Here is a 19070-nt window from a genome sequence, read left to right on the forward strand (position 1 = left end):
CTGTGAAGAAAGCCAATGGTAGCTTGATGGGAATAGCATTGAATCTATAAATTTATTTGGGGAGTATGACCATTTTCACAATATTGATTCTTCCTATCCATGAACATGGAATGTTTTTCCATTTTTTTGTGTCCTCTCTTATTTCCTTGAGCAGTGGTTTGTAGTTCTTCTTGAAGAGGTCCTTCATGTCTCTTACAAGTTGTATTCCTAGGTATTTTATTCTCTTTCTAGCAATTGTGAATGGGAGTTCACTCATGATTTGGCTCTCTGCTTATCTATTATTGGTGTATAGGAATCCTTGTGATTTTTGCACATTGATTTTGTATCCTGAGACTTTGCTGAAGTTGCTTATCAGCTTAAGGAGTTTTGGGCTGAGAATATGGGATTTTCTAAATATACAATCATGTCATCTGCAAACAGAGACAATTTGACTTCCTGTCTTCCTATTTGAACACATTTTATTTTTTTCTCTTGCCTGATTTCCCTGAACAGAACTTCCAATACTATGTTGAATAGGAGTGGTGAGAGGGGCATCCTTGTCTTCTACAACACTTCCAGCTTTTGCCCATTCAGTATGATATTGGCTGTGGGTTTGTCATAAATAGCTCTTATTATTTTGAGATATGTTCCAGCAATACCTAGTTTATTGAGAGTTTTTAACATGAAGGGCTGTTGAATTTTATCAAAGGCCTTTTCTGCATCTATTGAGATAATCGTGGTTTTTGTCATTGGTTCTGTTTATGTGATGGATTATGTGTATTGATTTGCTTATGTTGAACCAGCCTTGCATCCCAAGGATGAGCTGACTTGATTGTGGTGGATAAACTTTTTGATGTGCTGCTGGATTTGGTTTGCCAGTATTTTGTTGAGGATTTTTGCATCGATGTTCATCAGGGTTATTGGCCTGAAATTTTCTTTTTTTGTTGTGTCTCTGCCAGGTTTTGGTATCAGGATGATGCTGGCCTCATAAAATGAGTTAGGGAGGAGTCCCTCTTTTTCTATTGTTTGGAATAGTTTCAGAAGGAATGGTACCAGCTCCTCTTTGTACCTCTGATAGAATGTGGCTGTTAATCCATCAGGTCCTGGACTTTTTTTTGATTGGTAGGATATTAATGACTGCCTCAATTTCAGAACTTGTTATTGGTCTTTTCATGGATTCAACTTCTTTCTGGTTTAGTCTTGGGAGGGCGTATGTGTCCAGGAATTTATCCATTTCTTCTAGATTTTCTAGTTTAGTTGTGTAAAGGTGTTTATAGTATTCTCTGATGGTAGTTTGTATTTCTGTGGGATCAATGGTGATATCCCCTTTATCATTTTTATTGTGTCTATTTGATTCTTCTCTCTTTTCTTCTTTATCAGTCTAGCTAGTGGTCCATCTATTTTGTTGATCTTTTCAAAAAACCAGCTCTTGGATTCATTTATTTTTTTGAAGGGTTTTTCATGTCTCTACCTCCTTCAGTTCTGTTCTGATCTTAGTTATTTGCCTTCTGCTAGCTTTTGAATTTGTTTGCTCTTGCTTCTATAGTTCTCTTAATTGTGATGTTAGGGTGTCAATTTTAGATCTTTCTAGCTTTCTGTTGTGAGCATTTAGTGCTATAAATTTCCCTCTTAACACTGCTGTAGCTGTGTCCCAGAGATTCTGGTATGTTGTCTCTTTGTTCTCATTGGTTTCAAAGAACTTCTTTATTTCTGCCTTAATTTTGTTATCTTCCCAGTAGTATTCAGGAGCAGGTTGTCAGTTTCCATATTTTTGTGTGGGTTTTAAGTGAGTTACTTAATCCTGAGTTCTATTTTAATTGCACTGTGGTCTGAGGAACTGTTTGTTATGATTTCCATTCATTTGCATTTGCTCAGGAGTATTTTACTTCCAATTATGTGGTCGATTTTAGAATATGTGCTGTGTGTTACTGAGAAGAATATATATTCTTGATTTGGAGTAGAGAGTTCTGTAGATGCCTGTTATGTCTGCTTCGCAAGAGCTATGTTCAAGTCCTGAATGTCCTTGTTAACTTCCTGTCTTGTTGATCTGTCTAATGTGACAGTGGGGTGTTAAGGTCTCCCACTATTATTGTGTGAGTGTCTAAGTCTCTTTGTAGATCTCTAAGATCTTATTTTATGAATCTGGGTGCTCCTGTATTAGGTGCATATATATTTAGGACAGTTAGCTCTTCTTGTTGCATTGATCCCTTTACCATTATATGATACCCTTCTTTGTCTTTTTTCATCTTTGTTGGTGTAAAGCCTCTTTTATCAGAGACTAGGATTGCAACTCCTGCTTCTTTTTTGCTTTCCATTTGCTTGGTAAATATTCCTCCATCCCTTTATTTTGAGCCTATGTGTGTCTTTGCACATGAGAGGGGTCTCCTGAATACAGCTCGGCAATGGGTCTTTACTCTTTATCCTATTTGCCAGTCTGTGCCTTTTAATTGGGGCATTTAGCCCATTTACATTTAAGGTTAATATTGTTATGTGTGAATTTGATCCTGTCATCATGATGCTAGCTGGTTATTTTGCACATTAATTTATGCAGTTTCTTCATGGTGTCACTGGTCTTTATATTTTGGCATGTTTTTGCTGTGGATGGTACTGGTTTTTCCTTTCTCTATTTAGTGCTTCCTCTTGTAAGGCAGGCCTGGTGGTGACAAAATCCCTCAACGTTTGCTTGTCTGTAAAGGATTTTATTTTTCCTTTGCTTATGAAGCTTAGTTTGGCTGGATACAAAATTCTGGGTTGAAAATTCTTTTCTTTAAGAATGTTGAACATTGGCCCTCACTCTGGCTTGTAGAGTTTCTGCCGAGAGATCAGCTGTTAGTCTGATGGGCTTCCCTTTGTAGGTAACCTGACCTTTCTCTCTGGCTGCCCTTAACATTTTTTCCTTTGTTTCAACCTTGGAGAATCTCACAATTATGTGTCTTGGGGTTGCTCTTCTCGAGGAGTATCTTAATGGTGTTCTCTGTATTTCCTGAATGTGAATATTGGCCTGTCTTGCTAGGGTGGGGAAGTTCTCCTGGATAATATCCTGAAGTGTGTTTTCCAACTTGATTGCATTCTCCCCATCACTTTCAGGGACCCCAATCAACCAGAGATTTGGTATTTTCACATAGTCCCATATTTCTTGGAGGCTTTGTTCATTCCTTTTCATTCTTTTTGCTCTAATCTTGTCTTCACACCTTATTTCAGTAAGTTGATCTTCAATCTCTGATATTCTTTCTTCTGCTTGATCGATTTCAGCTATGGATACTTGTGTATGCTTCATGAAGTTCTTGTGCTGTGTTTTTCAGCGCCATCAGGTCATTTATGTTCTTCTCTAAACTGGTTATTCTAGTTAGCAGTTCCTGTAACCTTTTATCAATGTTCTTAGCTTCCTTGCATTGGGTTAGAACTTGCTCCTTTAGCTCTGAGGAGTTTGTTATTACCCACCTTCTGAAGCCTACTTTTATTAATTCATCAGTCTCATTCTCTGTTCAGTTTTGTGCCCTTGCTGGAGAGGAGTTGCGATCATTTGGAGGAGAAGAGGCATTCTGGTTTTTGGAATTTTCAGCGTTTTTGTGATGGTTTTTCCTCATCTTCATGGATTTATTTACCTTTGATCTTTGAGGCTGATGACCTTTGGATGGGGTTTTGTGTGGGGGTCCTTTATGTTCATCTTGATGTTGTTGCTTTCCGTTTGTTATTCTTCTAACAGGCCCCTCTTCTGCAGGTCTGCTGCAGTTTGCTGGAGGTCAACTCCAGACCCTGTTCACTTGGGTATCAGCAGTGGAGGCTGCAGAATAGCAAAGATTGCTGCCTGCTCCTTCCTCTGGAAGCTTCATCCTGAAGGAGCACTGGCCTAATGCCAACCGGAACTCTCCTGTATGAGGTGTCTGTTGACCCCTGTTGGGGTGTGTCTCCCAGTCAGGAGGCACGGGGGTCAGGAACCCAACTGAGCAGGCAGTCTGTCCCTTAGCAGAGCTGGTGCACTGTGCTGGGCAAATCCCTCTTGTCAGGATTAGCTGCTCTCTTCAGAGCTGGCAGGCAGGAACGATTAAATCTGCTGAAGCTGCGCCCATAGCCACCCCTTCCACCAGGTGCTCTGTCCCAGAGAAGTGGGGGTTTTGTTTGTAAGCCCGTTACTGGGGCTGTTACCTTTCCTTCAGAGATGCCCTGCCCAGTGAGGAGGAATCTAGAGAAGCAGTCTGACCACAGCCACTTTGCCACCCAGCCCAGACCTCCCAACCTCCTTAGCACTGTCAGGGAAAAACCACCTACTAAAGCCTCAGTAATGGTGGACACCCCTGCCCCAACCAAGCTCAACTGACCCAGGTCAACTTCACACTGCTGTGCTGGCAGCGAGAATTTCAAGCCCGTGGTTCTTAGCTTGCTGGGCTCCATGGGAGTGGGACCCGCTGAGCGAGACCACTTGGCTCCCTGGCTTCAGTCCGCTTTGCAGGGGAGTGAACAGTTCTGTCTCGCTGGGGTTCCAGGTTACCCTGGGGTAAAGAAAAAATACCCCTGCAGCTAGCTCAGTGTCTGCCCAAACAGCCACCCAGTTTTGTGCTTGAAACACAGAGCCCTGGTGGTATAGGCACATGAGGGAATCTCCTGATCTGCAGATTGCAAAAACGATGGGAAAAGTGTAGTAACCCAGCTGGGTAGCACAGTCCCTCACAGCTTCCCTTGGCTGGGGGAGGGAGGTCCCTCCTCCTTGCACTTCCTGGGTGATGTGACACCCCACCCTGCTTCTGCTCACCCTCTATGGGTCGGACCCACTGTCTAACCAGTCTCACTGAGATGAACAGAGTACCTTAGTTGGAAATGCAGTAATCACCCACCTTCTGCATTGGTCTCACTGGAAGCTGCAGACCGGAGATGTAACTATTCAGCCATGTTGGCCCCTCCTCAGTAAAATTTATCTTTAAATTACATAAGGCTGAGATTAGAGTTAGACAAAAGAGGTTCTTGCTGTGGGCCCAGAATTTAAGGGAGTACCCAAAAATCTTAAGTAATCAAGATAAATAATATTCAATGCAACATTTTAAAAATTTCTCTGATGGCCAGTGATGATGAGCATTTTTCATGTGTCTTTTGGCTGCATAAATGTCTTCTTTTGATAAGTGTCTGTTCATATCCCAAAACCACAATGAGATACCATCTCACACCAGTTAGAATGGTGATCATTAAAAAGTCAGGAAACAACAGGTGCTGGAGAGGATGTGGAGAAATAGGAACACTTTTACACTGTTGGTGGGATGGTAAACTAGTTCAACCATTGTGGAAGTCAGTGTGGTGATTCCTCAGGGATCTAGAACTAGAAATACCATTTGACCCAGCCGTCCCATTACTGGGTATATACCCAAAGGACTATAAATCATGCTGCTATAAAGACACATGCACACGTATGTTTATTGTGGCACTATTCACAATGGCAAAGACTTGGAACCAACCCAAATGTCCAACAATGATAGACTGGATTAAGAAAATGTGGCACATATACACCATGGAATACTATGCAGCCATAAAAAATGATGAGTTCATGTCCTTTGTAGGGACATGGATGAAATTGGAAATCATCATTCTCAGTAAACTATCGCAAGGACAAAAAACCAAACACCGCATGTTCTCACTCGTAGGTGGGAATTGAACAATGAGAACACATGGACACAGGAAGGGGAACATCACACTCTGGGGACTGTTGTGGGGTTGCGGGTGGGGGGAGAGATAGCATTAGGAGATATACCTAATGCTAAATGGCGAGTTAATGGGTTCAGCACACCAGCATGGCACATGTATACATATGTAACTAACCTGCACATTGTGCACATGTACCCTAAAACTTAAAGTATAATAATAATAAAAAAAATTTTTTTAAATATCCAAATTAATGCAAAAAGTTCATTATGATAAATTTAAAAACCCCAAAATAACAAAATCTTAAGACCAGTGCTGTGCTGAGTCATGTAAGAGACTAAGACAAAAGGAAAAATGTGCACCCCATATATATGCTTTTGTGTAATTTTAATAGTTATTTTTTTCCAGAACACCAAAGTGGTGAAAAATACTGAAAAATTGAAAAGTACGTGTGTTAAAAATTACATTATTTGAATTTTAAATATTTGTACTAAAATCAGTATTTATTTTAATTTTATTTTGGCTTTAATAGAGGCAAACTTATTAAAAATATTTGAAAATCTGTTGCTTTGCTTATTTTCAATTGAGAGACTGCCCTGTTTGAAGTGGTTAAGGTCGGCACTTGGTCAAGAGAAACTGGCTGACTGAATTTGCACCCAAGTTGAAATCACATGTTTGGCATGTTTTTATGAAATTTGGCCTGTTTATTACCTAGATTTGTTCATTTAAATTAGACATTTGTTTAATAGATCCCATTAAAAATTAACATCTGAATTCCGACTTTGCCTAGACCATGTTTTATTTTTATTTTGCTCTCTGACACATTGTTTTCCACAGTTGGAACGAGAACTGGCTGAACTCAAGGGCTCAGGCAAAGGGCACAGTGATGGATCCAATAACAGTAAAGTAACTGATCCTGAAACACTGAAGAGTTGTGAAACTGTCACTGAAGAACTAAGTCTTCAACAGAAGATATTGACCAAACTAAATGCCTTGAATGAAAGGGTAACATTCTGGAACAAAAAACTAGATGAGTATGTTTAATTAATTATCTAGTTGTTCAGATTTGAAACTGTGAGAATCAGAATGTTTTGGGCCATCAGTTGACCCTAGTTCCCTTCTTCAGGAGTGTGAACAATTACAGTATGAAGTAAAGCATGAAATATATTCTTAGTACTAGTTCCTAGTACATATAAGCATCATGGGTTAAAAGCTGGCTTATAGTTTTCTGCAGAGGCAGTTCTTAATTAGGAACAGTAAGCTTCCCCCCAGTGGCTTCCTGTCCTATCACTGCTCTAGTGTCTGCAAACTAAAAACAATAGAGCCTCCGCTGGTGTATAAACTCACCAAATAGATGAGACCTGGCAAAGCCCAAACACAGTAGAAACAAGTTCAGGCTCAGTTATCAATTAGAAATGTAAAGCAAGAAGGCTTAGCAAGGACTGTGAATTTTTTTATTTACTAAGGCACTAAGTGGATAAATTACTGTGACCTGTGATAATACTAACAATAATAGTAACATATATTGGGTTTTTACTTTGTGCCAGACTCTTTGCTAAGATCTGTACATGTATTTTTTATGTAACTCTCAAAACAGCTGTTTTAGGAATAAGGACTATGAATATTGCCATTTTACTGAGAAAACTGAGGCATAAAAAGTCCAAGTGACATGTCTGAGATCTGAAAGCTGTAAGTGGTAGAGCAAGGATAGTCTTCTAGCCTTCACATATTCTGAGAGTAGCAAACTTAAAGGTGATTTTAATTGCCAAAAATAGAATGTCTTTGACATGTTTTAACTGTTAACACCAAGCTTTCTTTATCCATTGAAAGGAAGCCTTGTGTTTTAACATCAGTTAAAAAAAAATCTATCATAAGTTTTAATGTTGTGATTTTTAGATCATTCTAATAGCTGTATGTATTTTTCTCTCCAATAGAATTGAAGCAATTTATCATATTGAAGTAAAACAAAAGAAGAAAAGTCATGGCTTATTGATCCCACTTTTGTTAATTGAGTTAGAGACTGTGGGAAATTTCCATTTTGAAGAAGGCACTCGATCTGATGACTGGTAAATCTGTTAGAAATTTAGTATAGCTTTAAAAATAACTTAAGTACTTAGGATCATCAACCAGAATATCAACTTATAAAATCTTAAAATGTCCCATTTTTGAAACATTTCTCATGCAGAATATTCATCTATTGAAAATTGGCAGGCATCTATTGAAAACTGAAAATTACCTACTTTCCTCCTATACATTTCTGTTTATGCCATTACCATGAGCCAACCCTGAAGACATCCTAATGGTTTATCATTGCTGTTTCCCCAATTTTTCTTAGCCCAAGAACAGAATATAATTTAGAAAAAAAATAGTCTATAATCAAGTTTTAATTTTTTATATATGTTTATACTGTTTGCTTCTGGACTGGATATAGTGCATGATTCTGAATATTGGTTGAGAAACTGGAACAGAGCAGGAATGCCAAAGCAGGATTGGCAACAGCAGGTTGCCAACATGGGAGGAGACTGTCTAGCAAATCTTCTGTAGGTCTGTGGTCAGAGTGGAACCCACTGTTTAGAGATAGCTACAGTCAGGGTGCACACAAACACTACATGTTAGCATAAAGTATATGCTTATACCAGGAATTCAGGTCAAAAGCTTGTATCAACCAAAATGGAGAGACACCAGAATCAAGCAGAAAGCAGACAGCCAGGCTTTAGAACCAAGGCCTACTAGTAGATACTAGGAAGTGATTGTGTTGCTTCAATTAGAGGGGCACAATTTCAAATTACCCTTAAAAAAAGTCTTGAAGAAAAATATTGTTAAGTATCTCTTTCACATTTCTGAGTCATTTTTTCAGAATTGAAGAGCCCATGAAACAGAGAAAGATTGCTCTAGAGACACACAGTGGGAACTGGGTACATGGAAATACACCAGGAGACATGTCAAACTATAGAATGGACTTGGCACATAACCCTGGAGCATGATTTTACTTGAAGTCAACGTCAAAATAAATATTAATTTTTATAGTGTAGAATGTAAAACTTACACTAACTTTTTAGAAAAAAAACTGTTATTGTTATGGGTTACTTTAAACCAAGTCCCCTGATTTCTATTAGACATGGCTTTTTTCTCACCTCTGTGAGTAAAACTTTCTCAAAGGTCTTGGGAGAACTCTGATGGAAAACTGTAAGAAGCTCTTCGCAAGGGAAAAAGAGGCCTTTGAAAATACTTTCCTTTGTATTAGTACATCCATTTGCCCAGCAGTTACTACTGTTTGCTTAACCACATTATTTGATTTTTATATACAAAGATATAAAAGGTGTTCATCCACTCCAGCACCAGGAACAACATTAAAAAGTTGTTTCCTGACTTTTTAATGATTGCCATTCTAACTGGTGTGAGATGGTATCTCATTGGGGTTTTGATTTGCATTTCTCTGATGGCCAGTGATGGTGAGCATTTTTTCATGTGTTTTTTGGCTGCATAAATGTCTTCTTTTGAGAAGTGTCTGTTCATGTCCTTCGCCCACTTTTTGATGGGGTTGTTTGTTTTTTTCTTGTAAATTTGTTTGAGTTCATTGTAGATTCTGGATATTAGCCCTTTGTCAGATGAGTAGGTTGCGAAAATTTTCTCCCATTTTGTAGGTTGCCTGTTCACTCTGATGGTAGTTTCTTTTGTTGTGCAGAAGCTCTTTAGTTTAATTAGATCCCATTTGTCAGTTTTGGCTTTTGTTGCCATTGCTTTTGGATGTGGAGAAATAGAAACACTTTTACACTGTTGGTGGGACTGTAAACTAGTTCAACCATTGTGGAAGTCAGTGTGGCGATTCCTCAGGGATCTAGAACTAGAAATACCATTTGACCCAGCCATCCCATTACTGGGTATATACCCAAAGGATTATAAATCATGCTGCTATAAAGACACATGCACACGTGTGTTTATTGCGGCACTATTCACAATAGCAAAGACTTGGAACCAACCCAAATGTCCAACAATGATAGACTGGATTAAGAAAATGTGGCACATATACACCATGGAATACTATGCAGCCATAAAAATGATGAGTTCATATCCTTTGTAGGGACATGGATGAAATTGGAAATCATCATTCTCAGTAAACTATTGCAAGGACAAAAAACCAAACACTGCATATTCTCACTCATAAGTGGGAATTGAACAATGAGAACACATGGACACAGGAAGGGGAACATCACACTCTGGGGACTGTTGTGGGGTGGGGGGAGGGGGGAGGGATAGCTTTAGGAGATATACCTAATGCTAAATGGCGAGTTAATGGGTGCAGCACACCAGCATGGCACATGTATACATATGTAACTAACCTGCACATTGTGCACATGTACCCTAAAACTTAAAGTATAATAATAATAAAATTTTTAAAAAAAAGGTGTTCATCCAGCTCCCATGTAAACAAGTAAAGGCCTTGATTTTTCAAGTGCAAAACTGAATGGTGTGTCTGTACTGGGTGCACATTTATATTCACTCAACCTAAACAGGATTTTTTTTTTTTTTGAGATAGAGTCTCGCTGTGTCCCCGAGACTGGAGTGCAGTGGCCCGATCTCAGCTCACTGCAACCTCTGCCTCCCAGGTTCAAGCCATTCTCCTGCCTCAGACTCCCGAGTAGCTGAGATTATAGGTGCATGCCACCACACCCGCTAATTTTTGTATTTTTAGTGGAGACGGGGTTTTGCCATGTTGGCCAGGCTTGTCTCAAACTCCTGGCCTCAAGTGATCTTCCCACCTCAGCCTCCCAAAGTGCTGAGATCACAGGCATGAGCCACTGTGCCCAGCTCCAAACAGGATTTTTAAAAATTATTTCTGTTTCTTTTTAAATTATTGCAAAGGAAACTCTTTGCAACAAGTGGATTAGTGAAAAAAAATGTAGAAGCAAAATGACCAAAAAGCCATTTAGATAACTATGTCAGCCTGATAGTAAATTAGATAGCTTTGATGGATTTTGATTAGCATTAGCCTGTTTACTTGGTTTTAATAAGAGTAACCTTGATTTGTTTTAAGGAATATATCAAATATATGTTAGCAGAATTTAAAGGATTGTTTTTTAGTTTTAGTATACTGCAAGTTTGGCTACTTTTCCTCTGATCTTTTATGTATGTTAAGAAATAACTACTAAGTGCTTTAAATTGCTATGCTACATTTCTAGTTGTTTTATTTAAACACTCACTTCCATTAATATTTTTAAGGCTAAGGATTCAGTATTTAAATAAAAAGTATTTCAGTAGAACAAGGACTGAAAGATTTTCTGTTAAAATTATCTTTATGTCTTTAACAACAACAAAACACTGCATGTTTCTAATTGTATGTCATTATCTCTTAGCTTCATTTCTTTTATGAAATAAAATTATTATATTTTCCACTTTAAAAAAATCTTATTTTATAGAGACATGCTAGTTGAGTGGACTGTTGCTACTATACCTTTATTATTATAGATTTGTATTATTTACTGATGTGTTGCCAATTGAGTTACCTACTGACATCGCACAACATTTATCAAGTAGGGACTCCAAAGCATAAAAGATGCTGTCCTTGTGCCTGAGAAGCTGTCAACCTGGTTATAGATAGAGTGTATTTACAACTAAAAAAAAAAAACACCTTTAAAATACCACAAAACAATATATAAGTGACTCTGTAAGTTCCTTTGGAGAAGATATGATGTTTTGTGTCTTATAAGACATAACATCTAACATGGGGCTGGATTAAAAGCCCAGTACATATTTACTAGTTGAAGCTTCCATATCACTTTATAGATACACAACAGTTTTGCTTTGGTGTATGTAATGACTTTCAGTAATTAATCTGCCTCTTTATAAAGATTTCATGCTATACTATCTCAAGGAGCTACATAAGCAGAAACTTTCTGTTTTACAGGGTTTTGAAACTGTTGATTTAAGTCAGTAAGCCTGTAAAAGTATTTATTAAACCTTTATATAGGATTATAAAGTATATTTTAATAGATTAGATTAAGCTTCAAACATTTAAAAACATGTGTAGCCTACATTTGCTAAATGAGCACATTATTGTATATTAACAAAATGTGTAGGCATCTTTCTGTGTAACTGAATATATTAGTCATTGATACATATCATTGTGAATGTTTATACCTTCAAGTACCACTGAATGAATGAGGGTAAGGTACACAGTTCAGCTGACTCTAAAGGATTTGAACAGGAGTTATGATTAGTTTAGAGACCATACAGTGGAAAATATTGAATCCTCTACTGTAGGTGAAGAGTATGAATGTAATTTGGAAGATAACAAATGGCTGCAAAGGCTTTTGTTTTGTTTTATTGGCAGACTCTTCACCTACAGTAAAGGATCAGTGTTCTCCACTGTATAGTTTTAGACTATCATAACTTCTGTTCAAATCTTTTAAAGTCAGCTGAACTGTGTACTGCACTGCTCTTGAAGCAAACGCAGTACTCCGCCACATAAGTGGTTTTGTTTGTTCTGCTTCCTTCACCCAGAATGCTTTCGCATACCTCACCCTTACTTCCTCATTGCTCAGCTGCTGAATTCCTGGGCAACATAAAATCTCCATGAGAAAATCACACTTCATAGCTCCTGCCTTCCTGGGGGACCAGCCTAGAAGCTAGGTATTGTTTATTCATTCCTTCCACCCATTCATGAGAAGCCTCAAGCCCAATATCCACTATATAGCAAAAACTTTATCTAAAACGCCTACAGCCCTAGTTTCTATGAGAGTGCAGAAAGCTTCCAGGACATGTTACTTAGGGGAAATTTGACAGACTTAGGCCCAGCAAATGATCCCTCTATAAGAGGGGCAGTAGCTTCCCCACCTCAGATGCTAATGTGGCTGTTTTGTAGGTACTCTAAACTGATTAGCAGGCATCATGCTTGATTGCAACACTATTCATATCTGTCTCCTCTACCAGACTGTGAGCTCCTCTGGGATTAGTTCGGTTTAGGCAGTTCTCCTTTCAACTCTAAGGGAGAAGTAATTTATAAGATCCTGGCTGCATTGATTAAGTATTTGCTTGTGAGAAACATAGATGCCCTAAGTTAGGAGCTCAGCTATTAGGCTCAAGGAGAGACTACCCATCAGGAAGCTCACCTCTGTGACCTTAGCTCACACCCATTTCAGACCCTGGTTGATTATGTAGGTGGTGACCTAGATCATTCATTAAAGGCAAATGTATTCCTTATAAGATCATTTACTTCCTTCTCAAAATGAACCGTTTTTCAATCTCATCTTGATCTAGTTTCTGTGCTAGACAGGACCGGAATTTTATGCGTATGGCCAGGTGAGGGCAGCAGAGAGCAAACAAGCACTTCAGTGTTATCTTCACACAGCTGGCCCCTGCCTCTCCTCCTCCAATTTTCAGATCAAATATCTTAACGTCTCTGAAAGGTCCTCCCCAAGGCCCTATCTTAAGTAGGTCCCCTTTGCATTCCTTACCCCAAGATTCCCTTCAGAGCCCTTTTCAGTTTAGAAATTTCATTTCTGGCTTTACTTGTTTAGGCTTCATTAGAGCAGACAATGCCTCTTTCATATCCGTATTCATTGTCAGGAAGTTATTTCAGTAGTCCAATGAGAGATCGTGGTGATTTGGATTAGGATGGTAACAGTGGTGATGATGAAACATGATCACATTCAGGATGGATTTTAGATGTAGAGCCAGGCGGACTTGCTAAAGAATTAGATACTGGGGCCGGGCGCGGTGGCTCACACCTGTAATCCCAGCACTTTGGGAGGCCGAGGTGGGCGGATCACGAGATCAGGAGATTGAGACCATCCTGGCTAACACGGTGAAACCGCGTCTGTATTAAAAACACAAAAAATGAGCCGGGCGTGGTGGCGGGCGCCTGTAGTCGCAGCTACTTGGGAAGCTGACGCAGGAGAATGGCGTGAACCCGGGAGGCGGAGGTTGCAGTGAGTGGAGATCGCGCCACTGCACTCCAGCCTGGAAGACAGAGCGAGACTCCGTCTCAAAACAAAACAAAACAAAAAAAAAGAATTAGATACTGGTGAGGAAGAAAGGAGAGGATTATTCCTACGGTTTTGACTTCAGCTATCAGTTAAATGGTGGTGCCATATACTGAGATGGAAAAGAGAGGAGCAGGTTTGGGGTGCAGTGTTAGTTATGTTAGGCTGGAGTCACCTATTTAACATGCAGATGGACATACCAAGTAGGTGGTTGGATATTCAAGTCTGGGTATAACCAGCTAAGTTGAGTAGCGATCAAGACTAGAAATAAAATGTAATTTATCAGGATGTATATAAAGCCAAGGAACCACGTGAAATCATCTAGGGAGAGTGTTCATGGAAGCAAGAGGAAGGCCAAAGGCTGATCCCTGGGCAGTTCAACATCTAAAAGTCTGTCTGAGAAGACCCAGCAAAGAAAACTATGAAAGAGCAGCCAATAAGCGGAAGGCATATGCAGTTTCCCTGAAGCTAAGAAAGTGTTTCAGAAAGTGAAGATTGCTCAACCAACCTGTCTTCCAGGCAGAACAAATGTGCAATAAATGAAAAAATAAACAGAGCCACTATATGATTACTATATCTTTAGCAAAAAACACAAAATATGAGCTATAACTTTTATCATATGTAGTTTTCTGTTCTTAAACATTTTAAGGAAAATCTGTTATTTTCTTCATGTATATTCTGTATGTATTCCTACATAGGTTTAATTTCTGCTATGAATTAATTCTGTCACGTTTTTGTGCCTGGGACTTCAGAACATACGGTATTACAGGAGTAAAAGTAAAACGCGTCATTAAAGTTAACAACCGTATTCTGAGACTAAAATTCGAAGAGAAATTTCAAAAGTTTTTGGAGAATGAAGATATGCATGATTCAGAGTAAGAAGCTGAATTCTTTATGGAACAACTTTACAAAACTTTGACTGTATTTGTAAAATTTCTATTTTAAAAGTTTACAGCATTAAAAATGTACATATACCTTGTTAGTAAATGTTTCCTTTTTATGCATCTCCCATGGCTAGGATGACCTCATAATTTATCCACATTGAGCCTGTTTTTGAGGTTGAAGGCAGGGGAGCTATTAATAATGACACTAGAACACTGCATGTCAATGAGAAATATCCCTGGCAGGACATATGGTTATCTTATCTATGGCTAGGCTTTTGTGAGATCAGTCTTCAAACTTTTTCTGTTTCAATTATTCTTAAGGAGCTACCGAAGGATGCTGGAATGCCTTTTTTATGTTTTTGATCCTGAAGTTTCAGTGAAGAAAAAGCATCTTCTACAAATACTTGAAAAAGGATTCAAAGACAGTGAAACAAGCAAGGTAGCATAAAATGTCATTTAGAATAATGCTTTCTTCCTAGCAAGTGGAGCTCTGCCACTGGTTAAGCATGATTTCCCAATCCTTTTATCCATATTTATAGTAAAATTCTACTGCTGTTTCACAAAAAGCTTAGTGTTATCATGGAAACTATAGCATCTTTCCTCTTTGGATTATACCAAAGTAAGCCCATTAATTACTACTGCCTGACCCTACTTAATCCTTCTTGGCCTCTTATTTTTATGTTGTGTTCCTTTTGTTGAGGTTTTGAAATCTGCTTTTTAAATTGGTTATAAATCTTTAATCTGTTGTAAACTCTCCAGAGTCTTCACCTTGAAGCAATTCAGTCACTTAACTCCACTGTACTTTCTAGCTATTGCTTTCCTTTTACTGCTACCATTTCTTTATTCTCTACTTCACTATCCCCATCTTGCTGCTGATCTTGCTTTATCATTGGTCACTTCTGATGCCCCAAGTATCCAACCAATCTTTCTCAGACCTCCACCATCTTGACGAGGCAGCTGTAGCACACTGGTGTAGAGCAGCGCTTCCCAACCTTTTTCACATCATGACACACATAAAATGATAATATTCCTGCATTTGGATCCCAATTTCACTCCTCACCAGCTATGTGACTTCACCTCTCTGTTAATCTGTTTCTTCCTATCTGTAAAATGAAGATAATAATAATATCTGTTTTGCAGAGTTGTTGTTAGGATTTAGTGAGATAATGCATTAAAAAGTTCTTGGATATTGGTACACCAGTGTTCATGACATCACTATTCAAATAGCCAAAAAAACTAGAAACAATGCAAATATGCATCAACAGATGAATGGATAAAGAAAAGTGGAATATACATACAATGGAATGCTATTCAGCCATAAAAAGAAATGAAATTCTGAAACTTCCTACAACATGGAAGAACCTTGGAAACATTATGCTAGAGAAATAATAAGCCAGACAAAAATGGAAAAATATTGTATGATTCCATGTATGTGAAGTACCTAGAACAGGAAAATTCAGAGACAGAAAGTAGAATAGAGGTTACCAAAGGCTCTGGGAGAGGAGGAGGTAGGGAGTTACTGTTTAATGGGTACAGAGTTTCAGTTTGGAATAATGAAAAAGTTCTGGAAATGGATGGTGGTGATGGTTGCACAACAATGTGAATGTACCTAATGCCACTGAATTGTATACTTGAAAATGGCTAAAATGGTACACTCTATCTTATGTATATTTTGCCACAATAAAAGTATCACCCCCCAAAAAAAGCATTCCATCCACTCAATGGAGAATGGGTTGGAGGGAGTAGAAGCAGATGACAAGGCACTATGTGGGGGAGCTATTGCAGCACCTCAGGCCATAGAGGTTGGTACTGTGACTGCAGGGTGGTGGTGAGAGTGCCCTCATTGTACTTTATGGAGAAGTAAGAAGGAGGTGAGGAATTCGGGGTTTTACAAAGCAGAGTGAATTGCTCACATTCAGTCCAGAGAACTATGAGGGTAAGGGAAGGATGAGGCTAACACTTCTGTGTTTTCCACCTACCAGCCCCTGTGCTGAGTACTTCATATTCTGCATCTCCTAAAAGAGATGAACCATCTCCTTTAATTCTCCCACAGCTCTCTGTGCTGCTCTGTCCAAAAGAGTAGCCACCACCCACATGTAACTATTAAGCATTTGAAATGTGGCTAGTCCAAATTGAGTACGCTGAAAGTTTAAAACAAGCACCAGTTTTTAAAGACAGTATGGAAAAAAAACACTATAATTTTTATATTAGGTACATGTTGACATGATAGTATTTTGGACATATTAGATTAAATAAGATATTTTATTAAGATTTACCCAAAAAAAAATCTCTTAGACCAATGCCTGGCACCAAGAAAGTTTTTGATATTTTATTTTGATATTTTGATATTTTATTTTGAAAGTTTTAAATATTTTTATTTTTGAATTTTTACAATTGTCTGAAACATTTGACACTATTGATTGCCTTCTCCTTTTCGAAACTCTCCTTTGGCATCCATGATATTACACTATTGTTATCCTCCTATTTTTCTGATTGTTATTTGCTTCCTTTTTGTTCCCCATTTTGCTTCTAAACATGAGAATACCACAGGTTAAAGTCTCCTGATCTTCCCTTTTTTCTTCACACACCATCAATTACTGTCATTGTTAAGATCCTAGAAATGGGAGAAACATCAGCGTGTAGCATGTAAAAGATCAGATGAGCTACATTTCTGTGCTATGATGTGTACATAATGGGTCAGGATAAATATTTATGTTCCACATTGTTTAAGAGATGGGCTCTGATTTAAAAGACAGCTGTGTAAGCAGTTTAGAAGAGAGGTTTGGCTAAGTTTGGCTGTATCTACAGGCAGAGGGCTGGCCGTAGTGGGGAGAAGAAACTATTTGACTAGCAAACATATCTAAGGTTAAGTCCACTTTCTAGTTGGAAAAGGAAGGATCTCTTTCTATCACTTCAGGATGAAGTGTTCAGTAGTAAGGGTGGGAGAGTATGTGAGTAAATCTGCTCACATAGCTTGAGTTCATTCCCTACCGAATATTGTTTGTAATCAAGGACTTGGTCAATAAACGCAAAGAGTATCACGTATTCCCTTATGGTTTCTCCAAAATGTACATCTTCAGTTAGGCTATCTCTTCCTCTCTGCTCTGACACCTACAGCTGCCATTCCTGCATGGTTATTATACTTTATTCTCTTATATAGTGTGTCTAAAACCAGCCTTTTAAAACTGTAAGTTCAGGGTTACATGTGTAGGTTTGTTATTTAGGTAAACTTGTGTCATGGGTGTATGTTGTACAGATTATTTTGTCACCCAGGTATTAAGCCTAGTACCCATTAGTTATTTTTGCAGCTCCTCTCCTTCTTCCCACCCCCTCCCTCCAGTAGGCCCCAATATCTGTTGTTCCTCTTTATGTGTTCATGTGTTCTCATCATTTAGCTCCCACTTATTAGTGAGAAAATGTAGTATTTTGGGTTTCTGTTCCTGTGTTTGCTAAAGACAATGGCTTCCAGCTCCATCCATGTTCCTGGAAAGGCTGCATAGTAGTCCATGGTGTATATGTACCACATTTTCTTTATCCAGTCTGAGCATGTAAGTTGATTCTATGTCTTTGCTATTGTGAATAGTTTGCAATGAACATATGTATGCACGTGTCTTTATGATAGAACGATTTATATTCCTTTAGGTATATATCCAGTAATGGGATTGCTGGGTCAAATGGTAGTTCTGTTTTTAGGTCTTTAAGAAATAATCACACTGTTCTTCACAATGGTTGAACCAATTTACACTTCCACCAACAATGTATAAGCATTCCTTTTTCTCCACAACCTTGTCAGCCTCTGTTATTTTTTGGCTTTTTAATAATAGCCATTCTGACTGGTATAAGATGGTGTCTCATTGTGGTTTTGATTTGCATTTCTCTAATGATCAGTGATGATGAGCTTTTTTTCTTATGCTTATTGGCCACATGTATGTCTTCTTTTGCAAAGTGTCTGTTCCTATCCTTTGCCCACTTTTTAATGGGGTGATTTTTTTTGTAAATGTGTTTAATTTCCTTATAGATCTGGATATTAGACCTTTGTTGGATGCACAGTTTGCAGAAATTTTCTCCCATTCTGTAGATTGTCTGTTTACTCTGTTGTTTCTTTCACTATGCAGAAGCTCTTAAGTTTAATTAGATCCCATTTGTCAATTTTTGCTTTTGTTGCAATTGCTTTCAACGTCTTCATCATGTAGTATTTGCCCATTCCTACGTCCAGAATGGTATTGCCTAGGTTGTGTGAGGGTTTCAATAGTTTTGGGTTTTACATTTAAGTCCTTACATTTAACTCCACCTTGAGTTGATTTTTCATATACATACGATATAAGAAAGGGGCCCAGTTTCAATCTTCTGCATATGGCTAGCCAGTTATCCCAGCACCATTTATTGAATAGGGGTTCCTATCCCCATTGCTTGTTTTTGTCAGCTTTGTTGAAAATGAAATGGTTGTAGGTGTGCAACCTTATTTCCAGGCTCTCTATTCTCTGTTCCACTGGTCTATGTGTCTGTTTTTGTGCCAGTACCATGCTGTTTTCTTACTGTAGACCTGTAGTGTAGTTTGAAGTTGGATGGTTTGATGCCTCCAGCATTATTCTTTTCG

General features: G+C 38.4%; 1 protein-coding gene across 10 annotated transcripts in view; it reads left to right on the forward strand.

Moving 5' to 3' along the window:
• The window catches only part of LRRC9 (leucine rich repeat containing 9), a 155961-nt gene that overhangs the window by 34595 nt on the left and 102296 nt on the right, over nucleotides 1-19070 (forward strand). For all 10 annotated transcript variants that reach the window (XM_054530694.2, XM_024231861.3, XM_054530697.2 and 7 more), the window contains 4 exons: nucleotides 6445-6641; nucleotides 7542-7673; nucleotides 14288-14464; nucleotides 14795-14912. In XM_054530694.2, the coding sequence (XP_054386669.2) occupies nucleotides 6445-6641; nucleotides 7542-7673; nucleotides 14288-14464; nucleotides 14795-14912 (624 nt within the window). The remainder of the gene's footprint in view (nucleotides 1-6444; nucleotides 6642-7541; nucleotides 7674-14287; nucleotides 14465-14794; nucleotides 14913-19070) is intronic.

The sequence above is a fragment of the Pongo abelii genome, chromosome 15 (assembly GCF_028885655.2).
Source record: "Pongo abelii isolate AG06213 chromosome 15, NHGRI_mPonAbe1-v2.0_pri, whole genome shotgun sequence".
Lineage (NCBI taxonomy): Eukaryota > Metazoa > Chordata > Mammalia > Primates > Hominidae > Pongo > Pongo abelii.